Consider the following 12,337-nt stretch of genomic DNA (forward strand, 5'->3'; position numbering starts at 1 on the left):
TGGAGTTCTGTACATTTTATTCAACAAATTTAGGCCATAAAACCTCTGTAATTTAAATCCTTTCTAGAGATTTAATGAATGTATCCCAGAGGAATCTTGATGTAAATGCTTGATAGGAAATGCTTTTCTGTGACTTCTTTATAAAATCTTCAGTTATCGTCTCCTCTTTACATTTGGATTGTATCTGCAAAAAAAGAAAAGTTAAAAGATATCTAGATAAATGATGGCATTTCTTTAACTTTTAAAGTAAAAGGGTTTTCAAAACATGGTTACACTTTGGCAAACACAATGAGAATGACAATTTTATCCTTAGGATCTGATATTAAAGCACAGACATTTTTACTTTTATTTATCCTCTTGATGTTGGTTTGATGAATATTTGGTAAAAAGAGAAATCAACAATAGAAAAAGTCCTATAAAAGCATTAAAATAATTAATGAAAACAATTTAAAAATAAAATACATGTTTATACCTCTCCTAGTCTGGCTTCAGACTCCTTCCACTCTCAACTAATGTAGAAGATTTGCACAAAAGAGTATAATGAGCCTACAATAGATTTACTTCATATAATTTTCTCCTACAGTAATTAAATAAATTTAACTGGCAAACAGATATTAACTACTTATGAAAAATCAGCACAGTCAACATTTTAACCCCAATGATATATACAGTGTCAATAATGAACTTAAAAGACTCAAACTGGCTACAAAAGAGACTCAAAAATACAGTAGTTCTTGGTTCTGCCTTTACATAAATTTGGGAGTGTGTTATACTCCCCTAGCCAGTACCTATCTATAAGTAGATAAAGGTAATCTGATTTTATACTATTGGTTTTTGAGAGCTAATTTTATAAGGTCTTGGGCATGCAGGAATGCTGAAAACGTGTTAAATCAGAATTAAATTGTAATCGACCATTATAACTCCTCTAAACCTCCCACAAAACACGGATTTGAAACTCTAATCCAGCCTTTTGTTTTTATGCTTGTGCCAACTAAACCTGAACAAATGCTCTGGTATGTAATTTGTCTTAACTCAAAACCCACTCACTCATGATTCTACTCAGAGGTGAAAATCTCACAAACATTATCAGCCAAATTCACCAGTTCAGGACCCTTCTTTTGCATGAATACCTTTACACAAATTTTAAATATCTTGTGATAGAGTTCAACTGAATCAACCCTAAACCCTGAAGACATATCCAGCAAACCCAAATGAGGGGTGCTCAAGTAGTAAACAGAAATACATACATTAAAAACAAAACATTCTTTAGGTGAAGGGACTGATTATTTTTTCTCTTTTTAAAAAGATTTTATTTATTTTAGAGAGAGAGCGCGCACGCACATGCGAGAGAGAACAAGAGAAAGAGCAAGCGTGCGTTGTGTCAGGGAGGAGCAGAGGGAGAAGGATAAGCAGACTCCACACTGAGCTCAGAGCCCGATGTGGGGCTCGATCCCACAACCCTGAGAGATTGTGACCTGAGCCAAAATTAAGAGTAAAAAAAAAAAACAAAAACAAAAACAAAAAAACCCCAAAAAAATCAAAATTAAGAGTCAGATGTTCAAGCAACTGAGCCAGCCAGGCACCCCATAAGACAGAAGAAATGAGTATTTAATCTCTGTGAATAAAAATTGAATTTTATACACATCTCAAAGATTCATGAGAAAGATGAAATTAAACTTTACCTGAAGAGATCATCAGCAAGAGACTCTTCTCTCGCATGCTGGTTTTGCACCTGTCAAAATTAACATAATTTGAAACATTTGTTCAGTGATGAATACATGGTTAATCAACTCCTACACTGGGTGGTCAGTCATCTCAGAGATTTCCACATCCAGGAGGTCAGCAGGTCTATGAGTTCTGCTTCTAGGGTATTTCCCCCGTTCATCAGATCCTCTCCATTTTCAACTTCATGCCAAGATTACTGCAAAAGTCCTCTACTTAAACAACCTTTCCCAGCCAATCCCCTTTCCAAAGGCAACCAACATATGTATATATTGCTAGCTTATTGAGTTTTGAATTTTTTTTCCAGGAGAACCCTTTTACTACATGAAATATCATTGTTTTGAGGTCATAGGACTGATGAAGGGGCTGAGAGGGCAAAATCTATCCCACTTTCAACTACAGCAGCTCTACGGGTGAAGTGGTTTTCATCCCCAAGGTCCCAAACCTGGGCTCTGAAGCTGCAGCTGAACTCTTCACTGCAAAGTTATTTTTTTTTAATTTAAATTTTTTTTTCAAAAAAGATTTTATTTATTTGAGAGAGAGAGAGAGAGAGGGTGAGAGAACGCATGAGCATGAGCAGGGGAATGTGGGGAGAGGCAGAGGGAGAGGGAGAAGCCAGGGACACTGATGAGGGACTCGATCCCAGGACCCTGGGATTATGACCTGAGCCAAAGGCAGACGCTTAACCGACTGAGCCACCTTGCGCCCCACTGACAAAGTAATTTTAAACACAGACTCATCGGGAGGCCTGGGTGGCTCAGCGTTTGAGCATTTGCCTTCAACTCAGGATGTGATCCTGGGGTCTGGAATCGAGTCTTGCGCTGGGCTCCCTTTGAGGAGCCTGCTTCTCCCTCACCTATGTCTCTGCCTCGCTCTCTGTGCCTCTCATGAATAAATAAAGCCTTAAACACACACACACACACACACACAAACTCGTAGTAGACTCCTAACGCATCTTTGAGAGTTAGGACCAGAAAAACTCTGTGCTGGGTGCATCTTTCTAAAATCTAGCTATGATCCTATTGTGTGCCATTCAAAGGCCTTCAGTGACTTTCCACATACCAAAGAAAACACAAACTCTTGAGTTTGGCCCTGAACATGGGAAAGGCTCTTCATAACCTGGCCCCATTCTCCATCCTCAATCACTTCCCACGTCCCCTCTCACGAACACTGTTTGCCAGTTAAAGCTGAATCACAAAACTACCAACTAGACTAGACTCCCTTCCTAACAAATATTCTTGTTTTCCCCTCTGCCCAGAAAACTACCTCCTTTTTCTCCTCTTCCCATATCTGACAATCTTTCAGCGTGCATTAACTTTTAAGGCCTACTATGTGTCCAGGAACGTGTTCTTCACCCTTTACCAATGGTTTTCAATCTTCTTCATTTATTTTTTTTTAAATTTATTTATTTATGATAGTCACAGAGAGAGAGAGAGAGAGAGAGAGAGGCAGAGACACAGGCAGAGGGAGAAGCAGGTTCCATGCACCGGGAGCCCGATGTGGGATTCGATCCTGGGTCTCCAGGATCGCGCCCTGGGCCAAAGGCAGGCGCCAAACCGCTGCACCACCCAGGGATCCCAATCTTCTTCATTTAAAAGTACAAAAACAGGGCAGCCCTGGTGGCTCAGCGGTTTAGCACCGCCTTGGGCCCAGGGCCTGATCCTGGAGTCCCGGGATCGAGTCCCATGTCGGGCTCCCTGCATGGAGCCTGCTTCTCCCTCTGCCTGTGTCTCTGCCTCTCTCTCAATCTCTGTCTTTATGAATAAATAAATAAAATCTTTAAAAAAAATAAAAAATAAATAAATAAAATAAAAGTATAAAAATAATATCTGCTATGAAGAACTCCCATAAACCTTCAGCTACACAACTTACAGATGCCCATCGATTTCTCCCCTCTGTTATAATTCCCTGTATCTTATCTTCATTAAAAGGCTGAATATACATACTGTTTATTTTTAGGGTTAATAACTTACATTTGTACATTTTCCAGATACTATTTTAAAACTCTTCCTAAAACAATCTCACTCTTCCTAAAACAATCTCATTTGATCTTCATATAACTTAATTATTGCTATTGGATTATTATCCCAGTTTTAACCAACAAGGAAACAAAGACTTAGGTTAAGTAACTTGTGGGAGATCAAAAGGTTGTCATATGGAAAACGTGGGATTTGACTAGGTCTCCCTGAGTGCGAGGAGCACCATCAATATTACACTGATTCTGCGTCTTTGGGAAGGGCCGAGAAGAATGACTTACAGGGATTCTTATAGAATGATTTTCAATCCATACAGTGAAATATCAAAATGATCTTACATGATATATCTTTCCACATTTTCTAACAGGTATAGCAGAACATAAATGGGAGGACAATGATGCCCATAAAGCTGTCAAAAAAGCAGCTGGCATCATTATCGTATCGTAATTACTCTGAAAAGGCTTCCTGGAAGGAGATACTAATTTTAAAGCCATAATACAGTAAAGAAAAATCAATAAGGAAAAATCAGCTTTATGTGCCTTAGTAAAAACATTAAGTAAAGTAGCGTTAAGAAACAGAAATCTTCCTATTACTGGCATTTTTTAAAGGGTTGGGGAGAATTACATCTCCAGTCTTTCAAAATTCAAATCAGGCTGGATAGTGTCTCAAAGCGTTATTATGTTTAATGCGCAAAATGAAAATATACCTAAATCGAAGGAAACTTCAGGAATGTATTCAGTGGTTATGAAAACCAAGCCTGGTTTATAGCAGAAGTAGAAAAAGAAGAACTAAAAAAGGAAAGGCAAAAAGTACTTAAGAAGAGTAGCTGGGACGAGCCTAGGGAAGAGGACACCACGACAAGAGCATACTTCTATACACACACTGCAGCCGCACAACGAAGTCAACTTTCTCATCTTATTTTTTTTTAAAGATTTTATTTATTCATTCATGAGACACACAGAGAGAGAGAGAGGCCGAGACCCAGGCAGAGGGAGAAGCAGGCTCCATGAAGGGAGCCCGACGTGGGACTCGATCCCGGGATTCCAGGATCACACCCTGGGCCGAAGGCAGGCACCAAACCGCTGAGCCACCCAGGGATCCCTCAACTCTCTTATCTTAAAGAGTAAATCCAACCTACTGCACCTAAAATTGCTCTAGTAAAAAGAGGCTCTGGTGGAGGCTCTCTACTAATTCTAATCGAATAAATCAAAGTCAGAATAAAGTCAGCAGCTACACTGTCGTTCTCTCAACTCCTCTGCAGCCAAGAACAAACAAAACCCTACAGCTGTAATAATCAAGAACCCACAGACTTGAAAAAGGCAGCCTGCAGAGAACCCAAAGATTGATGCAACACGTTCTTACCGGTGCCCCAGCCCATTACACAAACTAAAGCCAAACCTGAAAATGCTTAATAATACTCCACATTTGGGGAAAAGGAGCCTGAGCAGGAGAGAGAAAACACTGCTGGTGGACTGCTGGAAGGGACGCTTGGCACAGGGAAGTAAGCAGGACTGACACTGACCAAAGGCACAGGCTCCATGCAGCCCTGACAAATCAGGAAAACCACCTAAAATGGCAGGTTACTACTGTCTTCTGGGGTAAGATATACACTCCCTGGTATACATTTAATCCCAGTCCCCGGAAGGAGCAGCACAGAGCTCCCGCTGAGCCCTTCCTTTCCTGGATTCGTCGTCTCCAGATACACTAAGAGTTTGGGTAGGAGTAATTCTGATACTTCACTTTTTGCCTCACAGTCTTTGTTTTTTTTAAATTTCTATTTAAATTAATTTAGTTAACATATAGTGTATTATCAGTTTCAGGGGTAGAGTCTTCAGTGATTCATCAGTTGCATGTAACACCCAGTGCTCATCACATCACGTGCCCTCCTTAATGCCCATCACCCAGTTACCCCAACCCCCCACCCTCCTCCCCCTCCAGCAATCCTCAGTTTGTGTCCTACAATCCAGAATCTCTTCTGGTTTCCCTCTCTCTCTGATTTATCTTATTTTTCCTTTCCTTCCCCTATGTTCATCTGTTTTGTTTCTTAAATTGCAAATAGGAGTGAAATCATATGGTATTTGTCTTTCTCTGACTTATTTTGCTTATGCTAGTTTTGCTTATTAGCATAATATACTCTAGCTCCAACCACGTCATTGCAAACGAATGGCAAGATTTCATTCTTTAATGTTTGAGTAATATTCTATTGTGTATATTTATCCATTCATCTGTATTTTTTATTTAAATTCAATTAGTACACCATTAGTTTCAGATGTAGAGTCTATTAATTCATCAGTTGCACAAATGGTCTTTAGATTGTAATCCCTGCACATGATAGCATACGATACTTCACAGAGTAAACAAAGTACCTGGACAGAGTATTTTACTCTAAATAGCTGCAAGATGAAAGAAACTATAAACTACATTACCAAGGGGTGGGGGTGGGGGAAGACAGCAACTGGAACAGAACATGCAAGATGCATGAAGAACCTAGTCTGCAAGAAATAACCCAAGGATAAAAAAAAACGAAGTTACTAAGAACACGAAAGCAATACAAACCAAAAAGTTAGATGACAAAAAAACACAATGACAATGAAAAGAGAACAAATGCTAACAGACTGAGACCCATTAACACCATTTCAGAATCAAATGAATTAGAAACACCTAACAGTGACTGTTTCCACTGCTATAAATGTTTTATAAGTAGCATCTTATTTAATCCTTAGAAAAATTCTGTGAAACAGAGGTACTATTATTGTTCCCAATTTGCACAGGAAGAAATGTAAGCATAAGGAAGTAGAAGAAGTAATATGCCCAAGATCACATCGCTGATGAAGAACAGAACAGACACAGCTGAAATCTGAATTTTTGACATAGTAAAAGAGCTTAAGAAAACCCCAGTGAATGCAGAAGAGATGGATGTGGAGGGCAAAGGTGATCTAATAAAAGGATAATTATGTCTTAAATGTAGACAACCCAGCAAATAGAAAAATGCTTTCACAGACATAATAAGAGTTCCTTGAAATAAAAAGACCTGCATCTGCAAATCAAAATAACACACTGTATTCCAGGAAAAACAAATGGAAAATTGATATATTCTCATCATTAATGACTTGCAAGCCTAAGAAGGAATGCTGCAGGCATGCAAGTACTTTTTAAATAGGACTGTCCTAAGATGGGGGGAGGGGGTGTGGGGGGAGGGCTGAAGTACAAATAATTTCCTGTTTACAGCAGGGAGCCAAAAAAATATATCTAAAATCAAAATAGGCAGCTTGAAACAAGTACTGATTCTAACCTGACAAGGGTTCGTTTGTTTGTTTGGTTTGGTTTTGGTCACTGCTTGGTCTTGGATCTCAGGAAATAAAATACCTCGAAAAGAAGAAACATTTGCAAAAATTTAGCAATGCTTTCAGCTTTACTTCCTATCAGCCTCTCTTTCTCCTCTCTCTCTTCCCACTCTGTCCCTGGCTATTACTCCTCTTCAATAAAGAAGTATCTGGAATAATTCACTTAATGTTTAAATAGGTAATTTCTGGACTCTGGGATTTTCACTTCATCATTCTTTTGTGTACTATCATAATTCTTTGAAATACACATTTTAAATAAGGCCATTTATTCATTCAAAAAAGAAACGAAGAAGGGATGTGACTTCCATTCTTCCATTTTTTGACAGCAAATATCCTGAGTGACCTTAACAACCCTACTTTTTAACAATTTTTTGACCAAAAAGTTGTTTTTTTTTTTTTTTTAAGATGTTTATGTATTCATGAGAGACACACAGAGAGAGGCAGAGACACAGGCAGAGGGAGAAGCAGGCTCCATGCAGGGAGTCTGATGTGGGACTAGATCCCGGGACTCTGGGATCACACCCTGAGCCAAAGGCAGGCGTCCAACCGCTGAGCCACCCAGGCATCCCTAAAAAGTATTTTTAAACACAAACTGCTGAAAACTACCCTAAACCCACAATGGCACAAAATAAGAACCCTGAGAAGTTAACAAGTACCATGGTCAGCTTTTGCCTTGCCCTGTGGTTATCTGCAACGCATTAAAAAACTGGGCTCTGCTTTGATGCCTGAATGGAGGATGAGTGAGAAAAAAGAAAATCAAAGATGGGGAATCTAAGAAAAGACTCCAGCATTAAAGGGAGAAAGAGGAATAAACTGTTTAATACAATACAAAAAGAAGGTAAGAAAGAAACCTGTCTGCCTCGACCCTAGCACAGGGTGAAAGAAAATTTTTAAAACACTCTCCTGGGACACCTGGGTGGCTCAGTGGTTGAGCATCTGCCTTCGGCTCCAGGGTGTGATCCCAAGGTCCAGGGATCCAGTCCCGTATGGGGCTCCCTGCAGGAAGCCTGCTTATCTCTCTACCTATGTGTCTCCCTCTCTTTCAATGTCTCTTATGAATAAATAAAATCTTTAAAAAAAAAAAAACCTCTCTTAAGTTTCTAATGACAAGCTGCCTTTCACTCGGACTTCTGGTCCAAATACATATTACCTAGGTAATCCATAAAAATCACAAGCAGAGGTAAAGTGGTCTCATATTGGTAGAACAAGACTGGCAGACACAAACATTTCTTTTCCAGAGGAAATAAACTTGAACTCAGGGTTCAAGGAATTTCTACAGATTAAATTCCAAGCAAAACGAGCAGTTCACATTCAACTATCACAAAATACATACTTGGAAACAAGGCTCCATAAGAGAAGAGTAGCAGAAACGTATCAATAAATACTTTAGACAAATAATACAAAAGAAAAGCTTAAAAATATCAACAGGGAATAATAAGACTTAGAGATGAATGAAACAGACATCCAGAATTGAAAAAATATAACAAGCTGAATGAAAACTCAGCGGACAGTGGGAATACGAACCAGATGGAGTGGAAGGGAAAAGTACAAAACTGGAAGATAATCTGGAGGAGTTATCAAAAAATGCAATCCAGATGAAAAAAAAAAGAGATAAAATAGAAAAGAAGATAGAGAAGAAAGTGAAATTTGACTTCTGTCAAATTGGAGTTCAAGAGATAATACCTCTAACTTGCCAATTACCAAATAGCCTTACTTCAAATAGCCTGTTGGGAGGACCTTTCTGGAGCACATCTCTGGTTTCCGGAGTACTCGATAATCAGGCAATACAAAGGCTAAGAAGAAAACTTTCTACCTTGGAAGAGGCCTATGATTATTTCTCAATTCAACAGTCATGTGTTTCTAAAATCTTGACTTCCATGCAGTAACTTCCTCTATAGAAAAGATGCCCACTTTAAATTCTATTAAATTCTCCAGTTAAAAGTAAGTAAGGGGTAGAAAGAATTATGAATTACTTATTATTTTTACAAAATATCCACTAGGACTCAAAACATCCAGGAAGAAAGTAAAAAAAAAAAAAAAAAAAGAAAAGAAAAAAAGAGAAGCATATTTTTATAATCTTTTCTATGAGTTCTCATTATAGAGTATATATGTAGCTGATATATGCAGTGAACTCCTAAAAATCACATTTTAACATGAAAAGCAGTAAAACAGTTCATATTTTCCCAAAAGAACCATGTTATAACTGAGGTTTAGTTTTACAACATATTAGTTGTAGATATGATCAAAGACATGCCATAAAGCAAGTCTTCAAAAAAATCTAAAGCAATTTCAAGGTCAAAACTATGCTGATAAAAAAACAAACAAACAAACAAAAAAACTATGCTGCTGGTCCTAGTCTAGGATTTAAAGCCATGTGAACTGATGATGTAAGTATCTTACTAGAAAGGACATAGAAAAGCATTTTCTGATACCATACGTATTTGATCAGTAATCTGTATATGTTTGAGCATATAAATATAAATGAACCGATAAAATGACTGGGATTTGCTTTAAAATACTCCAGAAAGAAAAAAAAAAAAGTTGGGAAAGAGAACAGATGAATGCTGATATTTGTTATAGCTGTTGTTTGGGGTTTGTTTCACTACTCTATTTTGTGTATGTCTGAAAAGTTTTCATAATAAAAAGTTTAAGAATTTGAACTACATATAAATAGTTACTACTTAATAACTTACCAATATTATTTAACAATTTTTCTTACTTTCTTAAAACTTATAAAGACTCTGGGGGGAAATGAGATAGATCAGTAACAACTGCTCATGGGAGGAGGCACCAAGGCGAGTCTCCCACAGCAAACAGTTGTCAATAGTTACAACTGACTTGAGACTCCCTCCTTCACCTTCGAGACGGTGCGCTCAGCATCATTAAACCACAGTGCAAAAGTGCAACCACAGAGAATGAAGTTAAACTCTAATCTTGTAACACCTATGAAAATGAACTCAAAAACAATTCAAGATCTAAATATAAAAGCTAGAACTATAAAACTCTTAGAAGAAAAAAAGGCAAAGACTTCCTGACATTGGATTTGGCAAGGATTTCTTGGATATGAGGCCAAAAGCACAGGTAACAACAACAAAATTGATAAACTGAACTACATCAAAATTTAGGATTTCCGTGCATCAAAATACACAAACAACAGAGTGAAAAGGTGACACAGAGGAAGGGAGAAAACACCTGCAAATCATACAAATCATACATCTGATAAGGATTATCAGAATACATAAAGAACACCTCTAATTCATAATAAAAAAAATCAATCTGATTAGTAATAGGAAGAGAGCTTTTTGAATAGATATTTCTCCAAAAAAGATATGCAAATGGCCAACAAGCATATGCAAAGGTGCACAATATCATTAATAATTAGGAAAGTGCAAATCAAAACCACAATGAGGTTCACATGAGTTAGATGCCCACTATCAAAAAAACAAGTGAAGAATAACAAGTGTTGGAGAGGATACGGAGGAACTGGAACCCTTGTGCAGTATTAGTGACAATGTAAAATGGAGCAGTTGCTTTGGAAAACAATATGGCAGTTCTATAAAAATTAAACGTAGGCAAAAAAAAAAAAAAGAGATACAAGAGAATAGGAAAAAGGTGGAACTCAGTAAAATAATGCCTGAGAAATCCTTGGAACTACTGAAAGATAATTTCTAGATTCTGAAAGCCCAGTACATTTACTTAGTATGTAACTCTGATATTATTTGCAATGACCCCCCACATGACTGTACAACCATCTTTGAATTGTTATCCCGTTAGCTTTCTTTTTCATTTTTGTACGTTAAGTCTCTTTTCTCTCCTTTACATTAGGATGTAAAATTCATTTTTTTTTAAGATTTTATTTTATTTATCTGAGACAGAGAGAGAGCAGATGAGTAGGAGGAAGGGTAGAGGGAGAAGCAGACTCTCTGCTGAGCAAGGAGCTGGACGAGGGGCTTGACCTTCATCTAGGGTCTCTCATTTGCTCTAAGGAAACCATGAGGGACCAAAATGTAAACCAAGCAAGTCACCAGGCCCCATTTCCTACTGACCTCCATTTCCTGCCTTAACCATTCTTCTAATTCTGTATTCTTCCGAGCATGATGAGCTACTAGATCTGATCCTCCAATGATGCGTGGAAGTTTTCCTGCTCCAGGAAATGTGACCTGTTAAATAGTAAAAGTTTTAAGGTTAAATGCATTAACAAATTAAGACCGTCTCATTTTTTTTTTTCTTATTTTAGAAAGGGAATGAGTGTGTGAATGAGTGGGGAGGGGAGGGGAGGGGTGGGGCAGAGGGAGAGAGAGAATCTCAAGCAGACTTGCTGCTGAGCAGAGTATCCAATGTGGAACTTGATTTCATGACCTTGAGGTCATGATCTAAGATGAAATCAAGAGTCAGCTACCAAGCCAGCTAAGCCACTCAGATACCCCTAAGATCATTTTTTAAAAAGCTTAATAAAAATTAAAGAGTATTAATTACATATAACTGCCAAAAATGTTTATATCCTATAAATGAAAGTGAGTGAGAGATAAGTAAGTATGCTAGACCCATGTTTTTGCCCTATTTTTTTGGCTATTGCTATACCCAGATTTAGATATGTCACTGGGATTTATGTACCAAGAATTTAATTAAGATTTTAACTGGAAGTTTTATTAAAAAATGGCCTTAGCTCATCATTTAGCATTTGAAGCAACTTAAGGTGAATATATAAAGTATATTTTGTTCTAAAGGTTTCTTTTTTTTTATAAGATTTTATTTATCTATTCATGAGAGACAGAGCAAGACAGAGACCCAGGCAGAGGGAGGAGCAGGCTCCCTGCAGGGAGCCCAATGTGGGACTCGATCCAGGGATTCTGGGATCACACCCTGAGCCAAAGGCAGCCGCTCAACCACTAAGCCACCTAGGCGTTCCTCTTCTAAAGATTTCAAAGTTTAAGCTTTGTCTAGAACTCATGAAAATGTACGTCTTTAAAACTTTCCAATCAAGGCACCTGGGTGGCTTTGGATCAGCTTGTGACCCCGGGGTCCTAGGATCGAATCCTGTATCAGGCTCCCCACAGGGAGCCTGCTTCTCCCTCTGCCTCTGTCTCTGGGTCTCTCATGGATAAATAAAATCTTTTTTTATTTTTTATTTTTATTTTTTTTACATTTTTATTTATTTATGATAGTCACAGAGAGAGAGAGAGAGAGAGAGAGAGAGAGAGGCAGAGACACAGGCAGAGGGAGAAGCAGGCTCCATGTACCGGGAGCCTGACGTGGGATTCGATCCCAGGTCTCCAGGATCACGCCCTGGGCCAA

At 38.2% G+C, this 12,337-nt stretch overlaps 1 protein-coding gene across 9 annotated transcripts in view; it reads right to left on the bottom strand.

The window, feature by feature from the left end:
* Nucleotides 1-12,337, bottom strand: part of NBN (nibrin) — a 61,345-nt gene continuing 49,008 nt past the window's right edge. For all 9 annotated transcript variants that reach the window (XM_025433503.3, XM_025433504.3, XM_025433507.3 and 6 more), the window contains 3 exons: nucleotides 11,089-11,202; nucleotides 1,683-1,732; nucleotides 1-184 (listed from right to left, as the gene is read on the bottom strand). In XM_025433503.3, the coding sequence (XP_025289288.1) occupies nucleotides 154-184; nucleotides 1,683-1,732; nucleotides 11,089-11,202 (195 nt within the window). In that variant the 3' untranslated portion in view covers nucleotides 1-153. The remainder of the gene's footprint in view (nucleotides 185-1,682; nucleotides 1,733-11,088; nucleotides 11,203-12,337) is intronic.

Source organism: Canis lupus, chromosome 29 (assembly GCF_003254725.2).
Source record: "Canis lupus dingo isolate Sandy chromosome 29, ASM325472v2, whole genome shotgun sequence".
Classification (NCBI taxonomy): domain Eukaryota; kingdom Metazoa; phylum Chordata; class Mammalia; order Carnivora; family Canidae; genus Canis; species Canis lupus.